A 19,913-nucleotide genomic window follows, 5' to 3' on the forward strand; every position below is an offset into this window, starting at 1 on the left:
CTGGGGATGCTCCAGAGCTGAGCTGTCCAGTAGCTACCAAGCTCTTTCAGCCCTTAGAGGAGTGCAACTGAGGCACTGGATTTCTAATTTTATTTCATTTTAATTTACATTTTAAAAATAGAAGGAGGACTTCCATGGTGGTCCAGAGGTTAAGAATCTGCTTGCCAATGGAGGGGACACAGCTTCCATCCCTGGTCCCAGGAGATCCCGCTTGCCGCAGAGCAACTACGCCTGTTCACAACTGCTGAGCCCGAGCTCTGGAACTCACGAGCCACAACTACTGAGCCATAAGCCCTAGAGCCTGTGCTCTGCAACGAGAGGCCATGGCAATGAGAAGCCCGCACACTGCAACTAGAGAGCAGCGCCCACTCGCCACAACTAGAGAAAGCCCATGTGCAGCAACGAAGCCCCAGCACAATAAATAAAATAATATTTTTAATAGAAGCTCCTAAATCCTCATTATGTACTTATTAAAATAGCGAACTAGTCTAAATGAACTAGAACCCTTACTAGTGTAGATGACTTTTCCACTGGACTCAACTTTATTGAGGGAGGCCTGCATTTGACATCAACAAACAGCACTGCATAAAATATCACTGTTAGATTGCAGTGTGTGTCTCAATTTTACTTTTTTTTAATGTGGCTACTGGGAAAGTTTAAAAGACATCTATGGCTCATATCTCATTTCTCTTGGACAGCACTGGCCTAGGGTCTTACAACCCTGTGAGGGCTGGTCAGTGTCCCACGGGAGCCATTCCCGACTTTCAGAAGCTGATAGTTTACTAAGATGCCCAGGTGATTCTTATGCAAAGCAATAAAAGCATAAGATCTGGAGGACACAAAAGACATGCTGGCCTCTGGACGGTAACCCCAGAGTGGCCCCAGTCCTTCTGAGGGTGGGGGTAGGAGGCAGAGTGAACAGCAGGGTGACCCCTGCCTGCCACTGTGATGTCACAGAGGCAGCCTCCTGTGTCAGCCAGCCCCACCCCAGCGAGTCCTGACTGCAGGATAACCTCTCCATCCTCTCCAGCCTACCTCATACCACCGGACCCCTCTGCTGGCAAGAGGGGCTCTGATTCATCTTCACAGTCAAGGCTCATCCCACGCAACCAACTAAGACATAGCAGAAGAAACACTGAAACCCCTCTGCCTCATAACTTCAAAAGTGAATGAGCAATTCCTCTCAGCTGATTCAAAATGTTTGTCTCACCCAGAAGGTAGGTACCTTAACTTTTGAAATCTCATGACTATCTCATGTGTAGTCCCCTTACTATTGGATGTGTAATATGGGTTATACAAACTCATCATAAGGAGCTTGAGAACACTCGGTAGGATTATCTGAAATGGAGTAAAAATGTGTTACTTGAGCCCAGTTTTTATTGATAAACCCAGTGATGGTCCTACCTTGGCCTCTTGTTCTTTCATCATCTTTCATTAAAACTTCCATTTCTTCCTCCTTTGCCTCTTATCACACCTTTCCTCTGCTCCCAGTACAACTTAATGTCTTCTAGGTCTTTTTTTCCCCTCTCTATCTGTATGATTTCTACTACAAAATCTAGTCCCTGGAAAAGGCCCAATGGCACGGAAATGATAGCAGTGATAAACTGTCCATCACTCCAGCGAACTGAAAGAGATGCTGAGGCATTCCCATGACCAACTCCAATCCAAAATCTGCTGGAACTAAGAAAGGACAGCACAATCTTAGGCTCTTTCCGGTCTCAGAATCTGCAGAGACACTTCCAGACCCAGAAAGACACTCACAGCCAACAAAGACATCTTGGCTTGTTTAGCAGAGAAGACACATCTGAAAGCGACTTGCCTTCCATTTTGAGACAGTTGGCAACTCCCAACTTGCAGCTCACAGGGTTACTAAAAAGAAAAAAAAAAATGATGTTCATTCTCCTATATCTTACCTTTCCCAGGGGAGAAAAATGAAATTTAGGATTAGCTTGAGAAATAGCATACACACACACAGACACACACACAGAGCAATGTGGTGTGATATTTATGGGCTGGAAGTTAGAGATCTCAGAAGGAGTTTCTTTAAAAAAAAAAAAAAAAAAGACACATCTGGAGCCTCAGAGAAGAGCTCACAGTTCTGAAGAACCACCAGATTATTGGGCTCAATCCACTTCCCTGGTTCAGAATCTCCCTAAGTGATTAAATCATAAATAGGCCAACCCTCAGAAGTGAATACAGCTAGGACTAGCCGTAGTGAAAAAAAATTTTTTATTGGTTTACGAGGAGAGGTACAGAGGAAATGATGGGAGAGTCCATTTATCGGTATACACCCGTGAAGTTTAAAGGAGGCAATCTGTTGCCTCATTATGAGTGTGCTGTCATAACTGGGCCTCAATCTGCGCCACGGATAAGGGTGACCAGGCCTCGCCTTGACCGAGGGGCGGCCTGGCCTTGACTCAGGAGGTTTCCCAAGTTGACTCTGCGTTTACGAGAGTGTGGCCTTGAGGAGTCGGACACTGGGGTCCTGACTTCTCGAGGTAGTGAGGATTAAACGTCCGTGGAGGGACTGCCAAACCGTCTGGGACAGGGACGGGGTAACGGGGGAGGCCAAATTCTCTTTAATTCGCCTCCGAGAAAACAATCGCTCAGGGAGGTTAGGGAACTTGGCCAAAATCTTTAGCCCAGTCGTGGGGTGGGCAGGGACTAAAACTCAGATCTGCTGTGGGTTGGTGGCCCCGAAGTTCCGTCTCTCGGACCCACGAAATGAGTCAGAGACAAGGCCTTTCTGCAGAACGGGAGCCGGAGCGTACCTTTAGGGGAAGGCGGCAGGGGGCGCGGAGACCTTAGACTTGGGTTTCAGCTCCTCCCGACCCTCGGCCCACCGGCTCGTGAGCGGAATTCAGGGGATGAAAGGGGATCTCCGCACTCCCTCCGCCCACCCCGCCTGGGAGGACCCTCGGGACGCCGTCCCCTTCCCCCTAGGAAGATGGAGAGGCCCCGGGCGGGGAGCCCCACCCGCTCGGGACATCCCGGCGCTCCGCCGCTGGGCTGGGCCTAGCCAAATGATTAAAAACAGTCTCCAGCGCGTCACCTTGGCAACGCTCTCCCGTTGCTAGGCGACCGGGCGCCGTAGTAAACCGAGGGCGGGCGTGTTACTAGCGGATGGGAGGGGGCCCGCGGGAACTAGCCCGGCGCTCGGGTACTGCGACTGCCGGGGGAAGTCGGGTGGGGGGGTTGGCAGAGAAGGAAGGGACGGGGTGGGGGTCGCATGCCGGATACAAACGGCGCGCCCCTTGAGAGGCCACTCCCGTTAGGCCCCTGCCCTGCCAGTCTGTCCCCGACACCCCACCACCCCCGCCCCGCCCCAGCAGTCCCCGAGCGCTCCGTCACCCCCGCGTGAGCGATTGCCCCACAGGATGCCCAGATGGGACTGCCCCTCTGATTCACTCCAGCTGCTTGAGGCATGAAAGAAGGCGGCTTCCTCTCCTGGAAATGACTGCATTCGCAAAAGCCCTCAAACAATTCCATTAAAAGGAGGAACGGGAAAAGCCACACAGAGGAGAGCCCCCGCAAATGATTTTGTTTGGCCCTCCCCACTGCACAGAAGTAGGTGTTCCCAGAACTCGGAACCCATGTTAGGAAGACTGGAGTCCTTTTCTTATTCTGTGAGCCTCTGGGGCCATGTGGACATAAAGCTTGGTTACATTAGGATTTAACCTGAAGCTGGGAAACCCCAGAGCTCAATGTCCTATAGTGGCTTTAGTATTTTGGACACTCGGCATGGGCATTTTAGTGATGTTAGTCTTCCCATTAGGGCTGGGAAGCAGATATCAAAATGTCCTGAGCCAGCGTTGCTAATCGTCCTCAGTAAATGTGTCATGTGTGAGGCATTGAAGTAACATTGTAATTAGGGCTACAGAACCTCAGAACTTTGAACATTCCAGATCTACCATCCGAAAGGGCTCCAACCAGGAGGGAATCACAGGGCTTGGGAAAGGATATAACATTTCCAGTCTGTCACTGGCTTGTGAGCAATCTGATTGTACCCTAGTCTCTGTGAACTGAAGATAATGCTTGTTTATGAGATCACTGCTGTTTTCTAGGCTTGGCGCGTCAAACAGCAGGAATGTTTCCACAGGTGGGAGGAAGCGTATTGGCACAGGGTCTGTTTGATGAAACTCAGGGTGCATCTATGTAGAAAGGCCTAGGGTGTGTCTGTGGACCCTCTTTGCAGCTCCTCCCTGCTCTTTCATATGTGAAGCAGGAGGATCCCTGTCCCTTTCACCATAGGAGGCTGTTTGGACACTTTTTCAAGATCTTATCTTCAGCCATAGTCTTCCTAACTGTATTTGTGAGCTGGGTTTCCATTACGCACTTCATTCATTCATTCCATTCATTTGTGGCTGTTAGGGCTAGGCTCTGAGGATCAACAACGAATAAGACATAGTTGCTACTGTATCTAGAAAGTTAGTCAAGTGAACAGAATAGCCAAGTAAACCATGTGATGAGTTACAGGAGAGAGGCAGACAGAACAAAGCAGTGTAGACCAGAGTCAGTAACAACTGAGATATTCTCACTGTATTCCAACCTTTCATCTACTTAGTAACAGAAAAGAATTAGTTAATAGGGCCTGGGTCAGAAATCTGACTCCTGGGAGGATAGTGTGTACTATCTATGTCCCAAACTAAAGGAAATCAACTCTGAATATCATTGGAAGGACTAATACTGAAGCTGAAGCTCCAATTCTTTGGCCACCTGATGTGATGAGTCGATTAGTTGGATAAGACCCTGAAAGACTGAGGGCAAGAGAAGAAGGGGACAACAGAGGATGAGATGGTTGGTTGGATAGCACCACCCACTCAGTGGACATGAGTTTGAGCAAACTCTGGGAGACAGTGAAGGACAGGGAAGCCTGGCGTGCTGCAGTCCATAGGGTGAGTGAGTGAGTGAACAACAACTGTCCCAAACAAACCTTTCTCGGGACAAGATGCCAGAATGGATATATGCGATAATAATAAAAAAATAAAACCTGGATTCCATAGCCCCAGTCTTGGACCTGAGGGAAGGGCTGTGCTTTACAATCTTCCCTGGTTCAGGGAAGCCTGGCGTGCTACAGTCTGTGGGGTTGCAAAGAGTTGGACACAACTGAGCGACTGAACTGAACTGAACTGAACTGAACTGGTTCAGCATCTCAGCATTCTTACCCATTGTTTTAATCACTTCTAATCTCCAGAGTAGTCACAAACCAAATTGAATTCCTGTTTACAAAGTATATGTGGGTGTCCCAAGACCAGTTTCTCTTTTTTTCATGCCTAGTAAATGTGTTTTTGGACAGTGCAGGGCACAGTGACTGAGGACTTTAGCAGGGATAGGTTGGTCCCAGCCCTTGGCTTTGTGATGTCACAAACATTCAGTTGCACATACATCCCTATGGGGGTGTCCTGAGGCGATCAGGGTCCAACAGACCAAAGTTCAGTAATGTTCCGAGACATGGAATCTTCTCGTCTGTGTTGAGTCAGGAGCTTCTGAGCCTAGTCAAATTATATTTATGTGGCATTGACTAGCAATTACTTTAAGAGAAGAAAGAGAAGGAACAAAAAATTAACATGCTCAAATTACAATGAAAGGAAGTGAGTGGGACACTCGGCTCTGATTTTTGTGGTCAGGCAGAGAAACTCATGCTTTTTCAAAAAGAGGAAATTGGACATTGTGGCCCAGGGTCCTTGGGGAGGGGATGGGATGGGGGGGGGGGGGTCTCAATATTGATTGCATCTAGGAGCCAGCCAGTCAAACAAGCACGCACACTAAATGCATAGCCTCCCACGGGTATGTGCATCTTAAGTCACTCATGTCCGACTTTTTACAATCCCATGGCCTGCAGCCCACCAGGCTCCTCTCCCAGAGCTAGGCCTTAGTGTTACTTTCTCAGTCGTGTCCAACTCTTTGCGACCCCATGGACTGTAACCCGCCAGGCCCCTCTGTCCATGGATTTCCCAAGCAAGAATACTGGATTGGGTTGCCATTTCCTTCTCCAGGGGATCTTCCCTATCCAGGGATTAAACCAAGGTCTCCTGCATTGCAGGCCAATTCTTTACTGTCTGAGCCACCAGAGAAGCCCAGAGCTAGGCTTTGGGAAGGCCTAAAATAATATAATTTGGGAGACCCTCTTTAAAAAAAAAAAGTACAAATTAAATAATAAGTATCTTGGAAGGGGCCTGAGTAAGTGGGGGACCACAAAGCTGAAGTTTCATCAGCTCCACCCTAGACTTCTTCATGTAACCCATCTGAAACTCTGCTGCTCCCATCTCCTTTTCCCTGGAGAGGGCATATTTCAGGCTAATAAGGTACAGGGGGCGCGGTTTATGAGCAGAGGCAATAAAAACCAAAGACAGAGGACTGTGCCAAAAGGTGACTCAAGCGGGATATGAGAAGTGTCTCTAAGTATTTGCAGGGTGGAAGCAGAGAGAAGGGAAAAGAATTGGTCACTGTTCTGGGATGGAAAGGGAATGAGGATACGATTAAGTCAAGAAAAATGTGCACAAAACTCATCAGGAAACATTGTCGCACAATATTTTCTGATACCACGGAGTTGTATTTCCCATGGGAAGTATTTGAGGGCCTATTGAGTCACTGAAAACTAAAACTGGCCACAGAAAAATGTGCCACAGGAAACAATCTTACAAGATGTCCTCCAGGGAGCAGCTGGATGGCCCCAAAGTTCATTGTGAGCCCTGAATTCCAGAAAGCTGACACATGGCTTCTATAGATTACTGTGTGGGGAGGAAGCCAAGGCAAGAAAAGAGAGCGCTAGCCTGCGGGGTGGGGCAGCCACCTCCACCCACCTTTGCTGCTGGTGGGGGGAAGCATGTGAGTGAAGAAGGAAAATATGGGAAGATAGTGCCACCCAGCGTTGAGATGAAAACTGCAGCCAAAAACCAACAGCCAATTCAATGACGTACAGGAATCAGAAGTTGCCTGCTCCCTTTTCTCCAAGGAGAGGAGGGAAATAAAGGGTCTTTTGGGTGATACAGACATCACCCCTGGACTAAAGCACACAAGTGTTAAACAAGGGTGTTAAGTAAGGCTGACAAATAAGGAGAAATATGGTATGATACCCCTTATATGTGGAATCATATAGTGAGTGAGTAAAAGACACTCAGTCGTGTCTGACTGTTTGCTACCCCACGGACTATACAGTCCATGGGAATTCTCCAGGCCAGAATACTGGAGTGGGTAGCCTTCCCCTTCTCCAGGGAATCTCAACCCAGGGATCGAACCCAAGTCTCCCGCATTGCAGGCTGATTCTTTACCAGTTGAGCCACCAGGAAAGCCCAAGAATACTAGAGTGGGTAGCCTATCCCTTCTCCAGGAGATCTTCCCGACCCAAGAGGAATCATATATGTGGAATCTAAAAAGAAATTATTTAAATGAACTTATTTACAAAACAGATACAGACTCACAGACCTTATGGTGGAGGGAGAATGGAAGGATCAGGGGAAGGGATAGGAAGTTTGGGATCGACGTGTAACACACTGATATATTTAAAATAGATAATCACCAAAACCGTACCATACAGCACAGGGCACTCTGCTTAATGTTACCTGGCGGCCTGGATGGAAGGGGAGTTTGGGGGAAAATGGGTACAAGTGTGGCTGAGTCCCTTTGCCGTCCACCTGCAACTGTCACGACCTTGTTAATCGGCTATACCCCAATATGAAATTAAAAGTTTTTAAAAAATAGAGTAGAGCATATATCGGGGGACAGGATCAAGATCAAAGGAGACTAATTTGGCCAGAGTGTGGACCAATTCAAGTGCTCCAAGGGGAGCCTGCCTTTGAGTCCCCAGACCAACTGCACAAACATAGGATGGGAGGATCATGACTCGGTTGGCGGCAGATCTGGTCGACGTGGCGGAAGGGCAGGGCAGAGAGGAGGCTTTCGCTAAATGTCAACCCAAAGTGAGTCAAACAGGTGTGATTTTTATGGCACGTTAATTCCCTGATTATATAGTTTTCAGTCTGTTCCGTTTTTTTACTTGTGTGATCAGAGTGGTGATTCCCAAGTTCCTCGCATGTGGAACCGGAAATTCCGAAGTCCAGCCCTGTGTGTATGCTAAACGTGTTCTAAAATTTTAGGTTCCTGGGTATCACCCCAGAGCCACTATGGCAGCTCAGGATGGAGCCTAGGAATCTGCATATCTCCCAAAGTTGCAAAGGTGGTTCTGATGCTTGGTCAGAATTGAGCACTACAACTCTCGAATATGGAGTAAACTTTGAGGACTTTACAATCCAGACAAACAGTGGGAATATAGAACGCATCATGGGAGGGGACAAGGACAGAGAGGAGGGAACAGTCCTTAGGAAGGAACATTTTCAAAGAATGAGTGACTTGAGTTCAACTTGACAAGAGGCAGATCCTCGGGTAAGAAGAGGAGACATTCCAGGAAGAAGGAAGGAAGCGCATCTGCCAGAATGAGGAGGATGAAGTCCTTGGGCATTCAGGGGGACGTAGCAGTCTCCCCACCTTCTCAACCTGATTAACTGGTACAGTTTTTGAGGACAGAAAGCTTCATTTGTATTTCTAGAGGACTGACTACAAAAGATATGCAATCAAACCCTTATTGATTTGCCAGGTTTGTTTGCTTTTTGTTTAAGTTTTAGAAATGTACTTAAAAAAAAAAATTTAATCCCTTTGCCCAAAGATTGGGAGAGAAATGGTAGATAGCCACAGCATTGCTAACCCAGGGGGTTATTTCTCTCCAATCCTCCTCCCTCGGCAGGCTTGCCCCCAACACTACCTAACACACAGATGGTCACGGGATATTATAACAATCCTTACTGATGTCACTCACTAGAGAGCGGAGACCACCCATGACACCAGGAAGCCTTTCCGTACCCATGGCTCTATGAGGCCCCTGACATTGCAGATCACGGGGCTTATGAAGGGGATGGAAAACCCAACACAAGGGAATGGGAACTGACAAAAGTTACTCCAAAGCAGTGGTGACTCTACAATGTTCTTCTGCCATGAAATCAAGCCCAATCCATTCCCACCAGTTACCTAGGGAGTGGCGGTGAGATGGACACTCAATCGCTCTGCACTTTTTAAATTTATTTTTTAATTGAAGGATAATTGCTTTACAGAATCTTGATGCTTCTTCAATTCTGCACACATAGGTCCTCGTGTCTTAGTGCTGAATCCCAGACCCCCAGTGGCAAGCTCTCCTGTGTACTCACTCAGGACAACTGGACCATGAGTGCTTTGTCAATTTTTAAATGCCCAAATTCCCTGCAAGGCAGCGTTTAATCATGAAGCACTCCAAATATATGTTAGAGGGGAGGGGTGGGAGGAGGTGGGAGGGGAATGGAAAGGGAGTTTTCCTTCTTTCAACACTAAACCAAAGGGATTTGGAGCACAGATGGCATCTGCAGTCATTCTGGACAAGCCGAGAGACAAGGACCATGGTCAAGGTAACCAGCTTCCCTCTCTTATTGTTTGGAACATGCATTTCATAACTGTTTTGCTCCTGATTCTTCTAAGAGATGTGCCAGTCACATCCATGTGTTGTCCTTACTAGTCTGTGTTAATCCTGAGGTTTTGCCATTAACCTATGCTGATGGAAGAATCACTGAAACTCGATAGAAATTAATTATTGAAAAGCATAGTCTATATACTTCCCTAGTGGTCTGAGCCTGTGTCTGAAGCCACACACTGTCCCATTTTTAGAGAGTGAAGAGTCGCCTCGGCTTGGGGCTTGTCAGTACATGCAAAGATAGAACATGTCTTGTGGCCGCTATTTCTTCTCCATGATCCCCTGAAGGAAACCATTGCCAAATTAGATTGTTCTTCTAAATCAAGAGAAAGGCATTTTTAGGGGGAAGAATACAATATGTAGTGAAGGGTATGGCAGTGTGGGTGTTGAAGGCAATTCTTGAAGATTCTTGAATGGATTCTCATTCATTTATCAAGATAATCGTTGAATGAGGTTCCTTGAGTCTGTCCTTGGTAGACACTCCTGAGAACAGCATCTTTGGACTCCATTCCAAGCTCTTTTTCTTCTCTTTTCAAAACTTTTTATTTTATATTTGAGTATAACTGATTAACGGTGCTGTGATAACTTCAGGTGCATGGCAGAGCGACCCAGCCATCATACCGGAGTATGCATTCTCCCCCAACTCCTCTCCCGCAAAGGCTGCCACATAACATGAAGCAGAGTTACTTGTGCTATACAGCCGGTCCTTGTTGGTTCTCCATTTTAAATATAGCAGCGTGTACATGTCCATCCCAAACTCCCTAACTCTCCCTTCCCCCTACCCTTCCCCCTGAGAAGCGTAAGTTCGTTCTCCCAAGCTCTTTTTCATTCTTTGCTCCTCAACTTCTTAAATTGGTTGTCTGTCACCTTAGCGCTGCTACAAAGTGGTGAGGGATTCATGATTCTTATTTCGGAATAACCTGATGAATAATTTATGAATAGGTATGATTTAAAATGGATTGAGGGTAAAATTAAAATCTGATGTGATGGGATAGTGGCTAAATCTCCAAGTCATACGGGGTTGAAAATAAAGTTGTCGAAAATGTAGAATTGCCTGAATCCTTAGTTCCATCTTTATACAGAATAATGGACGAAGATGTTGCACCTTGAAGTCTATTTCCTATTCAAACAATGGATATAAAAATAGAAAGGGTAACTAAGAGTAGCAGAACAATGACAAAAACTATAGGATTTTCAAAACTAAAAAACAAGATGAAAACATTCTTTTGGGGGAAGAAAAGGGGCTCATAATGACTTCCATATCTGGCAATATAAGATCACTGCCCCCTTCCAGACATCATGGCTTTTGAGTCCTCACCAAGGTCACCCAGAGTCTTGAACCAACAATTCTTGCTGGAGTTAATTTGTTGAGTGCTTAAAAAAAAAATCTTATTAGCAAATTGCCTTAGAGAAGCTGTTTTATCATACATTTTGCTTATTGGCTTCTATCTACATATGAATCTGGTATATTTCTTATTGCCATAAAAAACTGCACTTTGTCTGTGGTATGTACTGTTTTAGTCCCTAAAATTTATAAAGAACAAACTGTTATGATTCTAAGATAAAGTTGCCTGTTTAATGTAGAAAATGTTCAGCTGGAGATGATGAGAGAGGCAGATTTATGGGCCTGTCTCATTTAGCTATGGTTTTATTTACATCTCTTAAGCTAAGCAGATTTGGGTCTGATTAATTCTGATGTAAGTGATTCCCCTTAGAAAGCTCAAGATGGTTTACTTTAAGAAGTGTCTGTCAGCAACTAACTATGGGCTTCTTTTCCGCTCAGTATATATTAATATAACAGTACAAACTGCTTCGTAATGCAAAGTGTGAGACCTGTCAGATCTCTTTATTTTTCTATTAATAAATCAAATTCAATCTGACTCCACGCCACCACTCCCCAGCACTGAAACATCTAACGTTAGACATCTTTTAGGTTAAAAATGACAAGGTTGAGGGCTCCAGCCAAAGCCACGGGGGCTGCATTCATTCTGCAGCCCCCCACCGGGTCACCCACAGGCACTGCAACTGCATTGGGCTGGGGGGCTGCACCTGCAGGTTCCTTGTCCACAGGGCACCCTCCCTGTGGCTCCAAGGCCAGAGCACTCAAAGTCCAGCCTCCATGGGTACCACACAGCCACCTTGCATTTGAGATTCTCTCAGTTCAGGCATAGTGGATGGAAGCTGAACTCAGACCACCACCTCTCTCAAAACACATCACTATTTCCTCTCCAAGGGTTGCAGCATCCCAGCTGGTCCTCCGCCCTCCTACCCTCAAGAGTCCAGTGCCTCTATCTGCTCCCCTAGGGAGCATCCTCTTTAACATTTATTAATAGGATAAATGGGCTTTCCTGGTGGCTCAGATGGTAATGAATCGTCCTGCAATGTGGGAGACCCAGGTTCGATCCTTGGGTCAGGAAGATCCCATGGAGAAGGAAACGGCTACCCATCCCACTATTCTTGCCTGGAGAATCCCATGGATATATGCCCCTTTACTCCTCTCAGAGGAATCTAACACAGGGAAAAGTGAAAGTGTTAGTCACTCACCCATGTCTGATACTTTGCGACCCCATGGACTGTAGCCTGCCAGGCTCCTCTCTCCATGGAATTCTCTAGGTACGAATACTGGACTAGGTTGCCATTCCCTTCTCCAGGAGATCTTCCTGACCCAGGGGTTGAACCTGGGTGTCCTGCATTGCAGGCGGATTCTTTACCAACTGAGCTACCAGGGAGGAAGACATCAAAATCTTATATAGGATAGTCATAAATTAAAACCCATTTATAACTAAAAGGAGTGTAAATGTTTTTTGTTAGATTGGAAGAATGGGGAATTTACCATGTGAGCCATTAATATATGTCAGATAAATGCCCAACATTTTGTTTGTATTATTTAAGTAAATCCTCATAACAACAACAAGAACAAATACCTCCCCACTACCTTTCCCTGAAGACAAAACCAAAGATTAACAGCAGGAACATCTGGTGAACACCCAATCCTTTTTCTCAACCAGATACACACTAGCTCAGTGGCTTAATCACATTACTATCTGATGCTTGTTCAGATTATCCCCAATAAGCGTTTTAATATAATACGGTCCGGCTGAAATAAACATCATGGCTTCAGCGTTTGCTCCAGGCCGGTCCTGGAGCCGAGCTCGCCCAAGGCTACTTGGAGAAAACTCCTGAGGGCTGGTCGCGCCCATTGTGTTGGAGGAAAGCGGCTCCAGGGAGTTTAGGGAGCCTCGGGGGAGGGTGCTGATCTCCGATCTCAGATGAGGCTCTAACATCAGGCTCCTCACCTGTGTGTCTTATTACAGATGGGGCTCCCGAAGAGCTTCTCTAGCCAACGGACATGCCTATCTGCCATCCTCAGCATGCTATCACTCAGCCTCTCCACAGCATCCCTGCTCAGCAACTACTGGTTTGTGGGCACACAGAAGGTGCCCAAGCCCCTGTGCGGGAAAGGTCTACCAGCCAAGTGCTTTGACATGCCGGTGCCCCTGGATGGGGGCGGCAGCAACGCATCTTCCCAGGAGGTGGTGCACTACAGCTGGGAGACCGGGGATGACCGGTTCACCTTCCATGCCTTCCGGAGCGGCATGTGGCTATCCTGTGCGGAGATCATGGAAGAGCCAGGTAGCTGCCTCGCCCCCAGATTTCTGGTCCCCCGACCCTGCAGGGGGAAGTCTGTAGCCCTTGCTCACACCGGCCAGGCTCACCCCTAGCCTCAGCATCTTCCCCCCTCTCCATTGTGTCCCTTCCACATCAGACTCCGTTGTCATAAGGTCCAAAGTCCATCCATCTGGCATTCCACCTCCAGACTCTCGCTGGTTTCAAACAGCATCCCCCTCAACAGTCTCAGGCAGACTTTGAAGGTTATGAGACTTCCCATTCCTGCCAGCCAGAGTTGCCGTTTAGAGACAAAAAACAAGGAGACTATCGTAGAGAAAGCCTGGGCTCTGTCCAGCTGTAACTTTACAGGAAGAACTTCACTGCTACAGGCTTTGATTTTCTCCTTTGTGAGATGCAGGCGTCAGAGTAGATGGCCCTTAAAGCATCCCAGAGGTGTGTTCTCATTCTAAGTGTTATTGTTACCACTGAAAAGGCAGGGCAAGTGAAGCCCAGGGAGGACAAATACATCCTGGAAGTTCTCCCCAGAGGAGACGCAGCCAGACCCTCTCAGGTCTCAGGTCGTGGGGCGTACACTCACAAAGCAGGCGCTATGCCAGCATGTTAGATAGGGGCTTGTCCTCAGGCGAATAGCAGAGGACGTTCCCTCCTCCCTGCTCAAAGCTTGCAAAGATCCCCCTGTAGTGAAGTTTTCCTAAAGCCCAGAACTGTGTACAATTTGCAGTCTAGTGCTTTTCCCAGTTTGGGCTAAGGTGAAAAGGAGATGGGAAAGGATTATAAACTCTGGGGTATTTCCATTTATTTTTACATTTTTAATTAATCTAATTGGAAGATAATTACTTTACAATATTGTGATGGTTTTGCCATACATCAATATGAATCAGTCATAGACATACACATGTCCCCCCATCCTGAAGCCCCCACCTTCCTCCTCACCCCATCCCTCCAGGTTGTCACAGAGCACTGGCTTTGGGTGCTCTGCATCATATATCAAACTCCCACTAGCTATCGATTTTACATGTGGTAATGTATACGTTTCCACATACATGTGAAGTACAGACTTTTGGACTCAGTGGAAGAAGGAGGGGGTGGGATGATTTGAGAGAATTCCATTTATATTTATTATTGTGCCATTTAGCACTGCTGTGACTCCAGTCCAGGAAACAATTTAGAGCCACTCAAGCCAGCAGCAGGAGCAGAAGGAGCTGGTGAACCAACGCTGGAGACACCCCCTGGGTGACTGGGGGAGTGTCCTCTTCATAATCAGGAATTGAGACAGGAATTAATCTTGGATGACTCTGGCCTGTTTGGTTCATCCATCCTTGCATCCTTCCCTGCTTCTAAAGAGACGTTTATGGCCTGCCTTCCATGTGCTGGGCAGGCCCCCGGGATGGAATTAGGAAAAGCCTGTGTCCCTCGTCCAGGGCAGCAACTCACCACCTTGTACCTTGTCTATTTCAGGGGAGAGGTGCCGACGTTTCCTTGAACTCACACCACCAACCGAGAGAGGTGAGAAAGGACTACTGGAATTTGCCACGTTGCAAGGCCCACGTCACCCCACTCTCCGATTTGGAGGGAAGCGGTTGATGGAGAAGGCTTCCCTCTCCCACCCTCCCTTGGGGCTTGTGGCAAGTATGTGGGTTTGATGATAAATTTAGTTGCCATTCAGTTGGGCCTCTGGGGATCTAAACTGTACTGTGATCTCCTGCTTTTCTTTTCTTCTGAGCCCCACAGGGTGACACTAACTCCCACTAGGCTGATTCAAACTCCCACCTGGCTGACACTCATTCCTAGGCAGGAACGCAAAAAAGCAACAGCAGGGACAAATAAAGTTCCCAAACAGAAATCTACCAACAGCTCTAACCTACTCCTGTTGCCAAGTAACCATGTAGAAAGCTTCAATTTTTCCTTTTCTTCCTTTTTTTTTTTTTTTTTTTTTTTTTGCATTTCAGTAACTTTATTGAAAGGTATATATCCCTTAGCACCAAAACATAATAAAAGTTGGTTAGGTTACCTCTGCCAATGCAAAATTAAAACTGATGTAATAAATATTTTTGTAACAGAAAGAAAGGAGTCAAGGTGGGGGAGGGGAGGAAGAAGAGAAACAAAATAGATGGTTCCAGAATTAAATTTTTTTAAGAAGAAAAACAGAAATAAGTAGCAAAATTTACATCCCTAAAAGATTTGGTGGGAATTGGATGATTTCTTCTCCAGTCTCCCTAAGAGTATTTACAGTGAGTCAAGCATGGTTGGTTGTGTATGGGGTACTGAGGAAAGAGAAAGCTGATAGCATCGAGCCCCCTGGTCAGGACTGTTCCAGCTGCTTCAACTCTGTCTTTTCCTCTGGTGCTATGAGGCTCTCCACTTCTCATGGGCAGCATTTGTTCACCGCTGGTTCAGTTACTTAATTGTCAGGGTGACGGTTCTTCTTCCTCTGGTTTCTGACAGAGATCCTATGGTTATCACTGGGAGCCCAGTTTGCCTACATTGGACTTGAACTCATCAGTTTCCTCCTGCTACTGACGGACTTGCTATTAACAGGGAACCCTGGCTGTGGCCTCAAGCTGAGCGCCTTTGCCGCCATCTCCTCTGTCTTGTCGGGTAAGCAGCATCTCAGGATCTACAGAGGGTGTGGGTGTCCCCTGTTGCCTTTGAAGCCTAGCCGGCAGCTGGAATCTCTGTCCTAAGGGAAGGAAGGAGCGCCGAAGAAAGCTAAAGAATGAAGCCAGGAGATACAGCACAGGCGTCTTTAATTTTAAACTGAAACAGCATGCAAAATGCTAGATTAAGTCACTACATACTTTGCAAAATGATTTCTCTCTGGGATCTTTCTGCTTGCAAGTTTTCTCATTATGTACAATAGGTTTGGTTTATTACTTCTGAGTCGTGACATGCACACAGTTTTGCCAGACTCTGTTGGATCAAGTAAGAGATGCCTGTAGATTAGTGGTCCCCAAGCTTTTTGGCACCAGGGACCAGTTTTTTATGGAAGACAATTTTTCCACACACTGGGGGCAGAGGATGGTTTGGGGATGATTCAAGCACATTACATTTACTGTGCACTTTATTTCTTTTATTATTATTATATCAGATCCACCTCAGATCATCAAGCATTAGACCCCCAGAGGTTGGAGCCCCTAGTGTGGATGATGAAGGAAAGGGTTCACGTTGGGGATGCAGATGGGAAACACCTAAAGGGAGTGGCAGTCCAGGGTGCAGCATTGACTGGAAATGTTCCCATAGCTCAAAACCTAGCATCTGGGGAACCAACAGCAAATATGCCTTCAAGGAGGAGCCCCCAGTGCAGGGTAGCCCTGATGCCACATAGGGAATACGATTTGCTCCCAATCGTATTCCCTGTAGATAGATAGCAGTGCCAGTCTTTCTCCAAGGGTGCTGACTCCATTTCTTTTGCAGGCCTGCTGGGGATGGTGGGCCATATGATGTACTCACAAGTTTTCCAGGCAACGGCCAACTTGGGTCCAGAAGACTGGAGGCCACACGCTTGGAACTACGGCTGGGCTTTCTAGTAAGTGCTTATCACCTCCACCACCTTTCTCCTCTTCCCCGGTCCACCTCCATTAATTGGCAGCCCTCAACTAGGCGCTTGCTCTCTGTCCTCCTTTCTTCTCTCCATCCCTCATCCCAGACACCTGTCAATCATCCAGAGGGCTGGACCAGCAGGCCATACCCATTCTTTCCCCACCTTCCAAGGAGAGGTGCAGAGTGGATTCCTCTGGCTTATTTTTCGTGAGGATGCTGTCAAGTTTTTCTGCTGATAAAGCTGTTAATACGTGCTTCTACACCTGACATGTAGGACGTCCTAGGGAAATGAGACTGATTTTGCATGGTTTATGGAAATGAGGCTCTACATTTTATATGTTCTGTTTCCCAGAAAGTTCATTCAGATTTTTCCATAAAAGCTTACAGAGAACCCTGAACAAACTTTTTGGCCAACCCAATATTTTGACTCAAAATACCGGGAGACAGAGAAATGAAGAAATAGCCTTGAAATCTGGATTCCACTTCTGTGAATGGCTGCCCACTCTCCTCCTATAATGAATAAGTTCATCCTGCCTCCATTCTTATTCCACCAAACTGTGTTAGAAATGAAACAGTCTCTGTCTAACCCTTAAAGAACTAAGGGCTCAGTTTAGACTTCTCTTATTATAAAGAAGGAAGCAGAGACCATAATGAAACACAAGCATTCAAGGGTAACATCCCCTTTATGTGGGTTTCTCACCTTCTCCCTTGAGGGACACTCTCCATTCACTACACAGATGCCGACTTAGATCATGAAATCATCTGGGCTGAGTTCTAAGCACTTACCAGTGCTGGAAAGATAGTGCCAAGCTTGAGTTTCTGTGCCGAAGAGGCACATGGAAGCCTACACCTGTCTGTCATGGGATCCCGTCCCCTTTCCTCATGGTATAATATGGGCTATTGGATTCGGGGGTCTCTGATCTTTCCATCAGCCACCCTATCAGTTTAGCTCATTTTCCGGACTCATCATTTCTCAGCTTTTATCCATTTTCAAGCCACTCTTGGCATTTCAACTGCAGGGCTCAGACTTCAAAACTCCCACCCGAGTATCTCCCACCCGAGTCTAGTCTGTCTCAGGCAGCAGAGGGGAACACACAGCGGCAGCGCGTGGCCTTTCACTGTCACGGCCTCATGAAATCCACCCTCCAGCAACGCCCCCCCGACTCCTGGTGTCCTGGGCTTCCCACGACTGTGAGACACTCAGGGCCTTGACTTTCCCAGTTCTTAGGAGTGTGTTTGATATGGTTCCCTGGCGTCTTTTCCTCTTTGTTGAATCCATCCAGCTTCTCTTCCATCCTTTACAAATTTCCTTTGAGTCAAGAACCACAGTGTTTGCATTGTAGGCCTTGTTTCCACTAGAGAAGTCTACACTAAGGCCTCTGGATGTGTACTCAGGGTTTCCCGAATGCCTCCCAGAGGCTCAACTCTGGGGACCCTACGACAGCTAGGCTGAAAACCAAGGAAGACGGAAGAGGTGTCTGAGTGCAGGAAAATCTTTGGCAGGAAATATGTGTGTGTCAGGCTTCCCTGGTCGCTCAGATGGTAAAGAATCTACCTGCAGTGCAGGAGACCCGAGTTCAATCCCTGGGTCAGGAAGATTTCCCTAGAGAAGGGAATGGTTACCCATTCCAGTAGACTGGCAGTCTATAGTCCATGGGGTTGGACACGACTGAGTGACTCACACACACACACACACACACACACACACAAAATAGGCCTCCAGGTATAAAAGAACACAGCACTTACAACAAAATCAGTGCAGTGAAAATGAATGTTCAACTCCTGACTTTAAACACCATATAAATCATGGCTTTTTACTATAAAGTATTCAGAACTTACCCTAGGACAGACCAAATTCAGACCTCTTGCCCACCGCTCTTAATCTACAACATATGAAAGGTGACACCCTCTTCCTAAATCCTTAAGAGGCATCCCCTCGTTGACTAGTAGGAAGGGACCTTGATATTTTTCTTTCAAACCCGTAAGAAAATGTCTGACTTGCCCATTTTCCGTGTGTGTGTCCCTAGCACGGCCTGGGTCTCCTTTACCTGTTGCATGGCATCGGCGGTCACCACCTTCAACACCTACACCCGGCTGGTGCTGGAGTTCAAGTGCAGGCACAGTAAGAGCTTCCAAGGAGCCCCGGGCTGCCAACCGCATCACCACCAGTGCTTCCTGCAGCAGCTGGCGTGCACAGCCCAGCCGGGGGGCCCCATGACCAGCTACCCCCAGTTCCACGGCCAGCCCATCCGCTCCATCTCCGAAGGAGGAGACTTCTACTCAGAGCTACATGACAAGGAACTTCAACAAGGCACCAGCCAGGAGCCTGAGGCCAAGGCGGCTGGCTCTTCTGTAGAAGAGTGTTAGGAGTCAGGGGGTTTGGAGAGCAGGCCGAAGCCCCACCTTACACGCTGCTCTGTGATCAACACGTGCTCAAGCCGCAGTCTGTTTCCTGAGTGTGACTTCCAGAGGTTGGGAACAAGGGTATTGAGAGTCTAAATCCAAGGGGTGCACGCCCAGGTGCCCAGCGCTCTGGCTCCCTTTTCCATCACAGCTTGGTCTCACCACCCCCACATCTCACTCATTCAGAAATTCCTTCTCGATTCGATTGTTCATTATGTGCCTGGTTCTGGGAGATAAAAAGAGGAGTAAAATAGAGATCCTGCCCTTTAGGGGCAATCAGGCTGGTCAGAAGAACAGAGACGGGTGGCTGATAGGGGCTCAGCTCAGCTGTGGTGCACTTGACTTTAAAGCCACGCACTGGGAGGCACTGCTAGGAACGATGCCATGTAGAGCGGGAATCCTCCGCGCTGCCTGCCACAGCGTCCGGCATCCATGTGGTAGGGGCCACATCACACTATGTTAATTCCTATGTTAATTACACATTATCCTTGGAGAGACTAGGAGACCAGGGCACGAGAGGCTCCCACGGCCTGCAGGGACAGGCCACCCCCAAAACAGCCCCCCCAAAGCCCCCTGGTGGTCTAATGCTTAGGATGCCAGGCTTTCAGGGCCGTGGCCTGGGTTCAATCTCTGGTCAGGGAACTGAGATATCCGACAAGCAGTGGGTACCGCGAAACAAAAACAAAACACCAGCCCACCGAGGCCATGCGGACAGGACAGCGGTTCCCCAGTGGAGAACCCAAGGGACGCTTCCCCAGAGACCAGGCTGCAGCTGACACTCCTCTCTGAGCCCCCGGCTCACATCCACCCCCTTGCCCCTTCTCTCTCCCATCAGGGAGAACACACC

The 19,913-nt window shown here is 47.5% G+C and overlaps 1 protein-coding gene across 1 annotated transcript; it reads left to right on the forward strand.

The window, feature by feature from the left end:
- The first annotated feature begins 1,057 nt into the window (after positions 1-1,057).
- On the forward strand, positions 1,058-19,030 carry GSG1 (germ cell associated 1). The gene is made up of 6 exons (XM_065922174.1): positions 1,058-1,217; positions 12,808-13,126; positions 14,582-14,752; positions 15,569-15,721; positions 16,538-16,649; positions 18,691-19,030. The coding sequence occupies exons 1-6, from the start codon at positions 1,170-1,172 to the stop codon at positions 19,028-19,030; spliced, it is 1,143 nt and encodes a 380-aa protein (XP_065778246.1). The 5' UTR covers positions 1,058-1,169.
- Positions 19,031-19,913: the final 883 nt, after the last annotated feature.

Source organism: Muntiacus reevesi, chromosome 1, assembly GCF_963930625.1.
Source record: "Muntiacus reevesi chromosome 1, mMunRee1.1, whole genome shotgun sequence".
In the NCBI taxonomy this organism is placed as follows: domain Eukaryota; kingdom Metazoa; phylum Chordata; class Mammalia; order Artiodactyla; family Cervidae; genus Muntiacus; species Muntiacus reevesi.